Source organism: Hyposmocoma kahamanoa, unplaced genomic scaffold, assembly GCF_003589595.1.
Source record: "Hyposmocoma kahamanoa isolate Upper Pololo Valley unplaced genomic scaffold, ASM358959v1 63, whole genome shotgun sequence".
In the NCBI taxonomy this organism is placed as follows: Eukaryota; Metazoa; Arthropoda; class Insecta; order Lepidoptera; family Cosmopterigidae; genus Hyposmocoma; species Hyposmocoma kahamanoa.
Window position 1 is genome coordinate 5,837,458 of NW_020653851.1, and position 13,192 is coordinate 5,850,649.

The 13,192-nt window shown below is 37.7% G+C and overlaps 1 protein-coding gene across 4 annotated transcripts in view; it reads left to right on the forward strand.

Annotated features, from left to right (window-relative positions):
- Window positions 1-13,192, forward strand: part of LOC113230163 (solute carrier family 12 member 6) — a 71,607-nt gene that overhangs the window by 52,350 nt on the left and 6,065 nt on the right. For all 4 annotated transcript variants that reach the window (XM_026463957.1, XM_026463960.1, XM_026463959.1 and 1 more), the window contains exons 4-13: window positions 9,081-9,341; window positions 10,073-10,258; window positions 10,799-11,034; window positions 11,131-11,284; window positions 11,362-11,548; window positions 11,725-11,881; window positions 12,211-12,423; window positions 12,511-12,690; window positions 12,765-12,884; window positions 12,959-13,152. In XM_026463957.1, the coding sequence (XP_026319742.1) occupies window positions 9,081-9,341; window positions 10,073-10,258; window positions 10,799-11,034; window positions 11,131-11,284; window positions 11,362-11,548; window positions 11,725-11,881; window positions 12,211-12,423; window positions 12,511-12,690; window positions 12,765-12,884; window positions 12,959-13,152 (1,888 nt within the window). The remainder of the gene's footprint in view (window positions 1-9,080; window positions 9,342-10,072; window positions 10,259-10,798; window positions 11,035-11,130; window positions 11,285-11,361; window positions 11,549-11,724; window positions 11,882-12,210; window positions 12,424-12,510; window positions 12,691-12,764; window positions 12,885-12,958; window positions 13,153-13,192) is intronic.

Genomic DNA, 13,192 nt, shown 5'->3' on the forward strand with positions numbered 1-13,192 from the left:
CTGCGAGCCCTTTGTTTCTTTCGACGTCATTGGGCAGGTAACCTATCACAAAGTCGAAATTTTTTTTGTCCGAAATAACGTTTGTTAGAATTTTCATTACACCGAGCACCGAATTATAACGAAACAGTTGTTCTTTCAGGATATGTTGAGTGTTTATCGCAAATACACAATTAAGTTCGGTTAGGTTAGGTTAAGTTAGGTTTAAAAGAAAAAACATTTTCCTATCAAAATTACTTTCGAGGTTATGAAATTTCGACCAAACGTTATTTCTGGAAAAGGTCATTTCGGACTACTGATAGGTAACCCATTGGGTAACATAGTAATTTAGTAACAGTAGAACTCCTTGTGAAAGAATTCGACAAGGAAAGTACTACAAATGATATAAGCATTACTGGGGAACGCTTTTGAAGAAGTTATGAAGGGTATGTATGGGTGCTGGTGAAACTTCAGGCACATGCGACTTGTCGATTTTACCGTTACCCTGAGACGGTCGCAGAGCCAGGGTCAATTCTTTGCAATTTAAAGCTATGAGGGGCACTGCAACTGTTATGGATAGGCTTATCGCTTACCACCATGACTTACCACGACTTGTTCATTCCGTCACTTGATACCATTAAAAGCCGCAACAGTATCCTAAAGACATTGCTGTCAAAGTGACTGTCAATACCTGAACCATTGTAACGTGGTGCATCTATTGACTAAATGTAAAATAGTATTCTAATTGTAACTTTATTTGATTTATATTATTTAAATTTACTTTCCATTTTGATTTTATACTCAATTTTATTTTTGAGTTTAATAAATCTTTGTAATGTATGGATCCATGTTGGTGGAAATAAATGATTTATTATATTATTATTAAAAAACTAAAAAACCTTTTTTTGTTTTAGTTTTTATAATACAAAGTGACGGACGAACAAGTCGTGCGCCTGGTGGCAAGTGACACACTAATCCATAACAGTTGCAGTGATCTTAGAAGTACCGTCACTGCGCCCGTCACCGTGAGAGTTGACAAGTCCCATGTGCCTGTAATTTCACCAGCGCCCTTACCCTTCGAAACCGAAACTCAGTAATGCTGACATTACTGCTTGGCGGCAGAATAGAAAATTAGGTAACGTACGAATGTTAGATATCATCATCTATATACTCTCTTTACCAGACCTAATAAAAATATGACCAAGAAATGACGATATGTTACGTTACGTACGCAATTTTCGTGCTGGAATATTTCTCCAAGGGTAAAATCCTCATCACCATGCCACAAGTAACAAGGTAAATTGTACTGGCAAATGGCGCGTGCATTATTGAACAAGATTGCTCTTCTGGGTTATATCATGTTATATCTACCGCAGCTGCCGCGCCTTGCAATCTACTTTTTGGTTATGCATGTTGTGAATTCGAAAGCTTTTTTCGTACCATCGTAAATACAAAAATGCTTATAGGTATATTTAGGTCACTCGCCCTGAAATAATGTTATGGGAAGACGAAAGTTTCGTCATAACTTTCTGTTATAGCCGTTTCTCCTACGATAAAGGTCGAAAAACACAGCGGATGTGTATCACAAAGAGTTTTTGATATTCTTATACTCTCATGATAAACATAAGTCGACCCTCCACTTTCGACACGCAACGAGTGACCAGAGGCAGTTCGGGTTGGTATAAAAATAAAACAGATATGACGTGCAGTTACATAAATTTCAGTTATGTAAACGCATCGAGTATGTAACCAGAAATAGAGACGAAATGTCATTTAATTTGTTTGAAAACTATTCTGCCATATCATTACTGTGACAACTGCGCTCCGATTGGCTAGCCCGAGTTCGAAACAATTGACGGGTGTCGTCAATGGGTGTCGTCAACAGTTTCACTTCAAATCGACCAGTTAACTTGAGCTTTGCTATAATGAACGAAAATTGCAAAATTACGTATTTAATATTGGGATGATTGGGAAATGGGATTCCGTTTGTTTTGTAAGTAGATGTTTTGCTGTTTTTCCCACGCCACCAAATAGAACACAGCACGGCATTATTAGAAATATTATCTTTATTACAATAAATACGGAATATTTTTGGAATATACGGAGACGTACACACAGGTCAGTAGTTGGCCTGTCTATATTTCAGTACAAACGGGAGTTGATATTTATAAGAGCTGTATCGTTAATGTGTTACCAGGAATATATGACACTTATTTCGTCTCTATTTCTGGTTATATACTCGATGTATAAACGATATGGTTTTGACACTGAAAGAACAACTATACCGCAATACATTCAATTATTTAAATTAAATCATGTTATAAATTTTTTTTATAGATTATGTTTTAAGTACGTAACAAGTAGGCACTAACAGAAATTTATTTGTAGCTTTCTTTATTTGACGACTCCGTGGTCGAGTAGCATACCGGCTCAGTGTAGAAAAACTTTTTTGGTTAATATTGTCTCGGGTCTGGGTGTTTGCGGTACCGTCGTCGTTGTTTCCGATTTCCATAACACAAGTGCTTTATCTACTTACTTTCGGACCAGAGCAACGTATGTGATGTTGTCTAATATTTATTTAGGTATATTCATTAATATTGTAGGTAGACCCCTCTGCATTTCTAATATTATATTTTTACAAATTCATCACCGCCCAAGTGTGCTGTTTTGATATGTTAAGTTTTATACATTTAAAACGATACGTAATGTAAAATAAACAAACACAATAAAATGTAGTAAAATAAACACAAGAAAAACTTAACCTAACCTAACCTCACCCCGTACACATCAAAATGTTCATAATATATATATCCTTAGAATAATAACGCATAGAAACCTAGTCCGCACACGCTAAGTGAGGCAAATTGAAGCGTGCCAGAAGGGCCTATACGAGCGGGCGGGCCTTCAGTGCTCAAGGTCAACTTGCACCGCGAACAGCTCCAGAATTTTAGCTAAAAATGACGAAATGTGCGGTTAATGAGTATAAAAATACGTCAGACAAACATAAAATAGATACTAACATCACATTCCACAAGGAAGTAACGCGTTTCAACTTGTATTTTTATATAAATATTCACTAAAACCGAAAATTAACCTACTACTAAAACTAGCCTACATGAATTTGATTTTTGCCTCACTTGTGACAGTTCGTTTGATATGAAACTATCATTCTATGTATATATCATGCATATGCATATGATATATATATATATGATCCAGCAAGTACCAGGATCCCGCGAGATCAGAATCTTTCAATCCAGCAAATACCGGGACTGAGACTATCCCGCAGGATCGCATTCCCTAGTTATTAGTGATAAATTTTAAGTATCATATACATTTACAAACTGATACACGAGTTTCGGAATCATCGCTTTAGTGGTATAGTAAACCTTGTTAGTGCCTACATTGAAGCAAACTTGATTGTACGATGCTCGACGCCGGATATTAAATTCAATCTCGTTTACTTCGTTTCCTGCTGTGTTTCTAAAACAATGTACATATAGGTAAGCTACGCATCAATTACAGATCGTGTACAGTAATGTAGGTTACTTGTTACCAAGTAATGAAAAACGCACAATAGTTTCGTTCTAAAATTGACAACTCTGTCAATTGTATAATCGGATTTGTTTAGAAACCTATACCTACTACAATTATTTCATTGAAATTGTAGTGTCTGCAACTACCAGTAAGCAATACTTAAAAATTAGTTTCATACGAGCTTTAATATAATAATTTTTAAGTGAATAGAATTGGATTACAATTGGATGCTGATAAGCAATAATGTGTCAAGCAACATGATCATAGTTTTGCGAAAATGGCACCTAAAGATCGTTGTTGTATCAAAACTGTTTTTTTTTTTATAATACCAAGTGACGGGACGAACAAGTCGAGCGCCTGGTGGTAAGCGACACGCCTATCCATAACAGGTGCAGTGCCACTTAAGAGCCTAAGCACACGCCGACGACGCGCATATGTATCGCGCATTTTGATAAGAGACAATTTTAGTGTTGTTTGTTTAATTTCGGTTAATTTTTCAAATGAAGCAACTACATGAAATTTTATGTAAGCTTCTTGCTTGCAACGCGATGTTTGCGCGCGTTTGATTCGATTCACTACAGCGCGTAAAAGCGCAAATTACGCGCGTTTACGGCGCGTGAACTTAGGGCTGTTAATCGTATAGGCTCTTAGGGGCACTGCACTATGCCCATCACCCTGAGACATAAGTTGACAGGTTTCATGTGCCCGTAATTCCACCAGCACCCTTATCCTTCCAAACCGGAAGGCAGCAATGCTCACATTACTGCTTGGCAGCAGATATAGGTAAGGTAGCAGTACTTCTCTGGTGGCAAACATACTTTGGTCTAAAATTTACTTGTAAAATAAAAAGTTTTGCTGTTGTCACCTCAGGAATGATAAATGGTTGTGATTTTCAAAAGTTTTCATTCTACAAGTAAATTTTAGAACAAACTATCAAAAAGAACGAAAAAATCTTTAGTTGCCTTTTTCACAAAGCTATGATCATATTGGTTTACACATTATTGCATCCAATTTAGATATCAAGTGTTCTGGTATTTTTGTGTTATTTAGCAGAACTTTCAAATGCAAAGCTTTATTCTGGAAACCGAACATAGCTTTTAGGATTCCATTCTAAAGCGTAACTTGAAAAACAGTACAAAAAAAACAAATAGCTAGTCGAAGCATGCTCCCAATATAAAAAATGTTTAAAAGTAGCAAATTTTTGATGCTAAACATTTAAACGAAATGAAGCAACTTTTCGAGTAGGACCAAATCGCAAAGGTGTATGTGGCCCTGATCAAATGAGACAAACTCTCTCGTCGAGGCCGTGAGAAGGCCTCCACTTGGCACTCGTCGATACCGGATACTGCATACCGAAGCCCCTCGTCTCCATCGAGGTCAAGAGTTCTCACACCGCCAACGATCATCGATAATATTTTCTTTACAAACTACAGCATTTCACGTTTTATCAGGAAACAAAATATAAAACATTTTCGCCCTAAATAAAACACTCAACCCAAATTGAAATATAATCAAATCTGCCAAACAAACAACTCTGATGTATTTGGGTGATAAGGGTACTTTTCGCTGACCGAACAAAAGTAGGAAACAAAATTAAATCAACCATTTGTTTTACGGGTTAGAGCAGAGATAATGTGAGTGACTTTGAAGCTAGAAGACCATTTCCAATCCGATTTTAATGAAACCGACATACGACAGAGAATGAACAAAGAACTTTATTTCGCCCACCCCGCGCTTAACAGCCGGATTTCAAATAAAGTGCGAAATAATGGCACCCGGACAAATGAAAACAAATACGAAAAAGCCCCTGTGATAAATTGGTGGCATTTCGGACTATCCCTTTATTTTATTGCCAAGCGCAATTTACTGCTGTGTTTAGACAATTGCTGGCTTTAAAAATGACGTTTGCATCACAAGGGAACTTTACGAGATTACTCGCTTAACAAAAGAAGCCGTGGTGGCCTAATCGTGATCTACCGCCTTTCAAGGCCGTGGATTCGAATCTTAAGTTTTTCAGAATTAAGCTTTTCGGTGAAGGAAAACATCGTGATGAAATATGCACGTCGAAGAAGGGTTCCTACACTCGGAATACGTGTGAAATTCCGAACCCGCATTGGGTCAGCGTCGCGAACTGGGGTCTAAACTTCTAAGATTAGACCTGTGTGCAGCAGTGGAACGTATAAATGGATTAATGACGATGACTCGCTTAACATACTAAATATAAAGTATAAAAAACATATTTTACATTACTTCTCATATTTGTTAGATTAACTTTTGCACAAATTTCTCGGAGATATATTGAATGAGGAGAATGTATGTGACAAATGAGCTTAGAAGATGGAAAAGCAAATGAGCTGATTACGTGACAAATACTGTGTCATCGACAGCGACATAACTCTTGAGAGACTTGCCCGGTCTAGATCCTTATTATGACGAACCGCCTGTAGCAATCAACTCAATATAATAAATTTAGTAGCAGCAGAGCTCCTTGTGAAAGAGTTCACCCAGGGAAGTACTGACATCTTACCTATTTCTGCCACCAAGCAGTAATGTCAGCATTACTGTGTTACGGTTTTGAAAGGTAAGGGTGCTGGTAAAATTACACACCCATGGGACTTGTCAACTTATGTCTCAGGGTGACGGGCGCAGTGGCAGTGCTCTCAGATCTTAATATAAATTATTGAAAGTCATTCCTTCTTTTAACTGATTTTTTTGTAAAATGAGGAGGAGGAGGAGGAGGAGCTACTCAATTCGACTGTTTTTTTCTATTCTCCGTTTATGTTAGTCAATTACTGTGACCTTATGTACCGATTTCTGATGATTCTAGTAGATGTACCGTTCAAATTTGAGTAAAATATTCCACAGCCTGGCAAATTACAGGGTGAATCCGGTTTATTGAATTTCACCCACTTTCCGTTAACGGATTTCAATAAAACTTGGCAAATAGATGTAATTCCAATAAAAATAAAATGTTATGGTGGCCTAGAGCTGATCTGATAATGGAAATGACAGACAGATGAGAAGAACTCCTCAGCAGTACAGCAGCTACCTTGTGTCAAATGATTCATTTTGACGTGGACTTTCATATACGTTTCAGTTATAGCTGAGGAGACCGTGGTAACGAACACAGCGGAAGCAGATAAACAAACTTTTGAAGTCGGTTTTTTTTTACTTTAATTACTTTACCACTGCTTACTATCGAGACAAAAGTAATAAAGTAAAAGATCGACGCCTCTAATGCCCTATACACACCACTGTTAGTCGTTAGAAGTTCGGATTATTATTAAATATATTTTTATAACGTTAAAACCTGTCGAGTATATGCGGTATTTCAAATTCGTCAGTTAACTAAAAATAGAATTTTATTCTCCATTTACTAGTCGAAATCGTACCTAAATTTAATCCCGTGTGCGAGCAAAAATCTCGTCTGCAATTGCGAGTGGAAATATTCACCAGCTTCACAATTTTACTTAATATAATTTAACTTAGTGTAATTTGTGTTTGTCTATGTATGTGTCCATGGCACCCGCGACACAGGGTTTCCCTAGTGCGGGGCTATGTAAAAAAAAAAAAAAAATTTCATCGATTTTCACGCAAACGATGCTGAGGCGCATGGCGCCTAAAGTATGATCATCTTTATATATATCGCACTGCTAATACAATAATGTATTAACTCAAAAAGTAAATTTATTCAGAATAGCTAGAAAACTAATTACTCAGTTCCCGTGAAAGATTATTATAATTTATGTATAGGTTAAAATTTGTTAGACATCTAAACAACTCTCACTTGCCAATTAGGAGTATGTTTGAAAATAAAAGTAAAAAATTATTTTTCTTATTTTTGAGTAAGGACTGTTTTATCCAGATCTAGCCCACAAAACGTTTGTCTCATTCTGGGTTAAGGGATATATTTTCATGATTTCTTACAATATTGTAATGACAATTTTATTAACGTGTAGAGAAACAAATTTTACGTTCAGAAGTGGTACAATCTTGAATTTCACGTATTTTGAGTTTCAACACTATTGTAATAGCAGTGCGATATGTCGGAGCCAGCTATCACTGCAAATGTAATTAATTAGATAAAAGATTTACTAAGCTACCTACGAATCATTTCAACTGGTATCGATCATGGTTTCTTTGTTTGCAAATGTCACGTCAGTTTGATAGCTCAAACTGGGTATGGCCGGAGGGAGGGAACTTCTTTTGTAAGTTGCTTGGACAGTGAAGACGTACCGCCTCGCTCTCTTTGCACTTTGAATTTTGAACTTTTTCAACCTTATCCATCTCTTATACTTTCGGACTAATTAGTGTGAAAAGTGCATAAAACAACTAATTGCAATCAGTTGACTTTACTATTTCACCGCCAGCTGAACGAATTGATAACGAAGAGTGAATAAGCCGATTATAAAGTAATTCCTGACTAAATATGCTCTGAGGGTGTTTCCTTCGACGTCTCCCTTTCCGGTCTTAACTCCGACATATATTTATGGACTTTGCATATTATTTATATATGCTACCATAAATTGGATAGGTCGATAAGTAAACAAATTATAGTTCTAATAAATAGTATAGACTTAAATAACAAGTAACTGGAACAGTAGAACCGCTACCGGTAGTGACCGAACGAACAAGAGCGCCTCGTCGTTGTAAGCGACACGCCTGTCCATAAAAGTGGCAGTGCCGCTCAGAACTTCCCACAGATCTTAGGGGCACTGCCACAGAGCCCGTCACTGTGAAACATAAGTTGAAAAATCCCATGTGCCAGTAATTTCGCCAGCCTTTCCCTTCAACACTGGAATGCAGTAATGCTCGACGATGAACGACGAAATCTTACACAAGCAGCTCTACTGGTACTCAAACTGTCTAGCTTTGCTGGTGTATTTTAGCTACTTTTACAGTGTAATGAAAACCGCACCCTTGAAAATCAAAAAAAAATCAACAGACCTCATTAATCTCAAACTAAAACCTGCGACCAGAGTTTGTTAACTGAAGCTAAAACGTTATACTAAGTCTAGTTAAGTCGCTCAGAATATAAACCATCTTTCAAATTTACGCCAGCCGGTGAATTTTCTTGACAGAATTAAGATAAGAGCACAACCAATTTGCCTAAATTGAAGGGTTTTAATAATACCACTTTCGGTAATGATGCAACATTTCAACTGATCTATATTTTGTAAAAATTTAAACCAAATCGGGGCCACTGCAGATCCCTTTTGTTCTGTTTCGCCGTGCTAATTGGAAATATGGAATCGTATTCAACTGCAACCACAATCACTCTCTAAAAGAATATAAAAGCTTTTGCAATATGAAAGAGCGGATAGTGATTTGATTTGTTTTGAAAGTTCGAGTTGTTAGAAACTGACTGATATTCGTGGATATTTTGTCAAGACTGAGAAATATTTACTTTTTTAATAACCTAAATAACATTAACCACACCTTGCTTGCTAAATTCCTGTTAAATTTTGGCACTTATACTATACCCGGATATAATAAAAGTAGCGTTATATTTACTTCAATAAACACTGTGACATTTGTTTAAGTAATCTATTTTCTCTTTGCCATAGGACGAAATCGAAGATCGACCGCGTGCGTCCACTTTCCTCAGTTCTCTGGCAGACTATTCCAACACCATTCCTACGGCGTCGGCGGCGGACCCAGACGCTCCCAAGCCCGCGCCTCCAGCTCGCATGGGCACGCTCATCGGGTGCTACCTGCCTTGTATTCAGAACATCTTTGGTGTGATCCTTTTCATCCGCTTGACATGGGTCGTCGGCACCGCTGGCGCTATACAGGGCTTCCTGATTGTGCTTACATGCTGTTGTACGGTAAGCCTCTTGTCTATTTGTGTAATAAACTTGTTGCAGTTAGATTTAGATTAACATCAGGGTCAATTCCGGTCGCGATACTTTTCCGAAAAGGGGATTATCATCAAGACCATTAATTATTACTTAAGTAAGCCTGAAATGATCTGCTCTAGATTTGATCGGAGATGCTAACGCCAATCATCTATTAATTTCAATCATACTACCACAGTGGCTGAGCCGAGCCGTCGGCGTCGTGACAGGCTGAAACGGACGTGCAGCAATCAACGTTCACTGGTTCATTTGCCACTTGAATAATTACTAAGCTGTTAGGATGGATTGCATCACGCCCCATCAGAGTCGAGAGGAACTGCGATTCCTCTCGACTCTTCACGGAAATGTACACCGGCATGTTCATAAGCAATCTGTCATTTGATTTAGCTTCCCACGACTAATCTCTTTATATACGTAGAGATGTCCCCTATGATTATTTTAATATAAACATTGAAACGAAATGAAAGATGAAATATGAATGATTTAATAACACATTTTCTTACACGCTGCGATGTGCTATGTTATTAACTTTATTTAATAGCATGATTAAAACGTTAATTAGCTACAGCATATGTTATCCGTAGGGTTACCAGTAGTGGTATGATATATTTCTATAATAAAAACCTACCCACTCCAAAATTTCCCTAAGGAGTGAATCTCATTTACCTGTATGATTAAGTATGTTTTATGGTTGTTTTCAGACGATGCTTACCGCGATATCGATGTCAGCAATTGCAACGAACGGCGTGGTTCCTGCTGGTGGCTCCTACTTCATGATTGGAAGATCGCTTGGTCCGGAGTGCGGCGGCGCGGTTGGCATGCTGTTTTACACTGGAACCACTCTTGCTGCGGCCATGTATATTGTCGGTGCAGTAGAAATTGTATTGGTAAGTTTTAGAGAACTCCAAAATCAATTACTCCTTTTCAGTATGTACTTCGCCTATTTCTAAAAAATAAAGCAATAAAGGTCTTATTTCTAACTTTTGCAACTAATGGAAGACATAATATGATTTATGAGACTCTTATTCGTAAAGCAGCTTTATATTCTACTTTCATTTATACTTTCATCACTACCAATATCGCAATTCAATTACGGTAATTTCTGTGAGTGGTCGAGACTAGTTTCAAACCCTCAACTCGTGGACAGAATACAATTCCGCAAACTCGCTAACTTCCCGCTCTCAGTATAAAAGTAATTGTTAACTCCGCTCGTGCCTCCAATACTAATATTTTATGAAACCCTGACGATTTTTGGTCGTTTTTTAACTTGAAAATAAACAAGTTAATCGCTTAGATACTTTGTCCCGTTTTCTTTTTTAAATTTTTTTTGAAGAGAGCCTTTATTGTGATTCTTTCTAAATTGGATAGTTCTAATCTTTTCATAACTGTTCAAATTAAAGTTAACATGTATTACTTCGTTTTGGCAGACTTATATGGCTCCGTGGCTATCGATCTTCGGCGACTTCACTAAGGACCCAGAAGCAATGTACAATAACTTCCGTGTTTATGGCACTGGATTACTTCTAGTTATGGGGATGGTTGTGTTCGTCGGTGTCAAGTTTGTGAACAAGTTCGCCACAGTGGCCTTAGCATGTGTTATTCTCTCCATCACGGCCGTATATGTAGGAATATTCGTAAACTTTAACGGAAACGACAAACTACAGTAAGTAAACCCTTATGTCAGTTTCTTTATTGCAATGCATTATTCACAGTCGGCCTACGGTTCTGTTACCCATATGTTTATTTTTATTTACTACAGACTGTGTGTTCTGGGAAAGCGACTGCTCAAAGATATTCACATAAGCAACTGTACCAAAAATGTGACAGGAGAATTGCACCAATTGTTCTGCCCCAACAACACCTGTGATCCTTACTATATTTCTCACAATATCAGCATCGTTCAGGGTATTAAGGTAACAACTTGACACATTAAAAATCTAAACTAACTTCAAACCGTTTAACTTCAGTACCTAAGCACTACATCTTTCAGGGTCTGGCCAGCGGAGTTTTCTTTGATAACTTACAAGATTCCTTCCTTCACGAGGGTCAGTACATTGCTTATGGTAAAGAACCCGAAGATATCGAACAAATGGAAAGACCAACTTATAATCAAGTCTATGCAGATCTTACGACAACCTTCACCATATTGATTGGTATCTTCTTCCCATCTGTTACTGGTAAGTATATCTTTTACAAAACAATAAAAATCTAACCCGCTTACGCAATGAAAATAAATTATGTGTATCTATTAAACCCTCGTAAGCACAAGGTTTTCAGTTATTTTTTTAAAAATACTGCTATTCATCCTCACTGAACACCATCGTTAAAATTATCATCACTACAAAAATTTCAGGTATCATGGCTGGGTCAAATCGTTCGGGTGATTTGGCTGATGCACAAAAGAGTATTCCTATAGGTACCATCTGCGCTATCCTTACCACGTCTTTCGTATATCTCTCGTCTGTACTGCTCTTCGCTGGAACCGTCGACAATTTGTTACTTCGAGATAAGTAAGTCATCATGTTATTTCAATAATTCTCATAAGTATTCTTACGAAAATACACGCACACACTCAACATAGTCCCGCACTAGGGAAACCTGTGTCGCGAGTGCCATGGACACACACTTAGACAACCACAAATTACACCCAAACTCACGAGAGAAATAAATGTAGGCCATACAAATATTTCTCCCGGCCCGGGAATCGAACCTGGGACCTCTGCGTGGCAGTCCGGCATGGTAACCTTTCGGCCACGGAGGCAGTTTATAGGAATAGATAGTGATTTTATTTTATGTTTTTACGATTTCTTTATCACAATGATTTTCCTTTTTTTTTCAGATTCGGCCAATCTATTGGAGGAAAATTAGTAGTAGCAAACATGGCCTGGCCGAATCAATGGGTTATCCTAGTTGGTTCGTTCCTTTCTACCCTAGGAGCAGGACTTCAATCTTTGACTGGGGCACCACGTTTACTCCAAGCTATAGCCAAAGACGAAATTATACCTTTCCTTGCACCATTCGCCGTTTCTTCTAGCAGGGGCGAACCCACAAGGTAAAAGCTTTGTTACATAACTTCATTATCTATGTCTACAGAGGAAAGCGTTAAAATAATGATAATAATTACTTTTATTGATTACAGGGCTCTACTGCTAACAATGTGTATCTGCCAGGGTGGTATCCTTCTTGGTAACGTCGATATCCTGGCTCCTCTACTATCTATGTTCTTTCTTATGTGCTACGGATTTGTCAATCTAGCCTGTGCTCTTCAAACTCTTCTGAAGACTCCAAACTGGCGACCACGTTTCAAATACTATCATTGGTAAAAAATACCATACTATCTGAAAGCTTTACCTATTATTCTAAAGTTTGCTTCAATGTTTCTTATAATTACAGGTCACTGTCTTTGGCGGGTTTAACGCTTTGCATTTCCATCATGTTTATGACTTCCTGGTACTACGCTCTTATAGCTATGGGTATGGCTGGCCTCATATACAAATACATCGAATATCGCGGGTAAGTCTTTGCTTTCGATTTACACCACTTCCCTTTTTAGTTTATGTATTTACCATTCTAAATTATTATTTCAGAGCTGAAAAAGAATGGGGTGATGGACTTCGAGGTTTGGCTCTATCAGCAGCGCGTTATTCACTCTTGCGTCTCGAAGAAGGTCCTCCTCACACTAAGAACTGGCGTCCGCAAGTACTTGTCCTTACAAAACTGAATAATGAACTAAAACCCAAATACCGGAAAATGATTGCTTTTGCTAGTCAACTTAAAGCTGGTTAGTATTAAAAAAAATGTCCTTAATGTATTAGAGAACC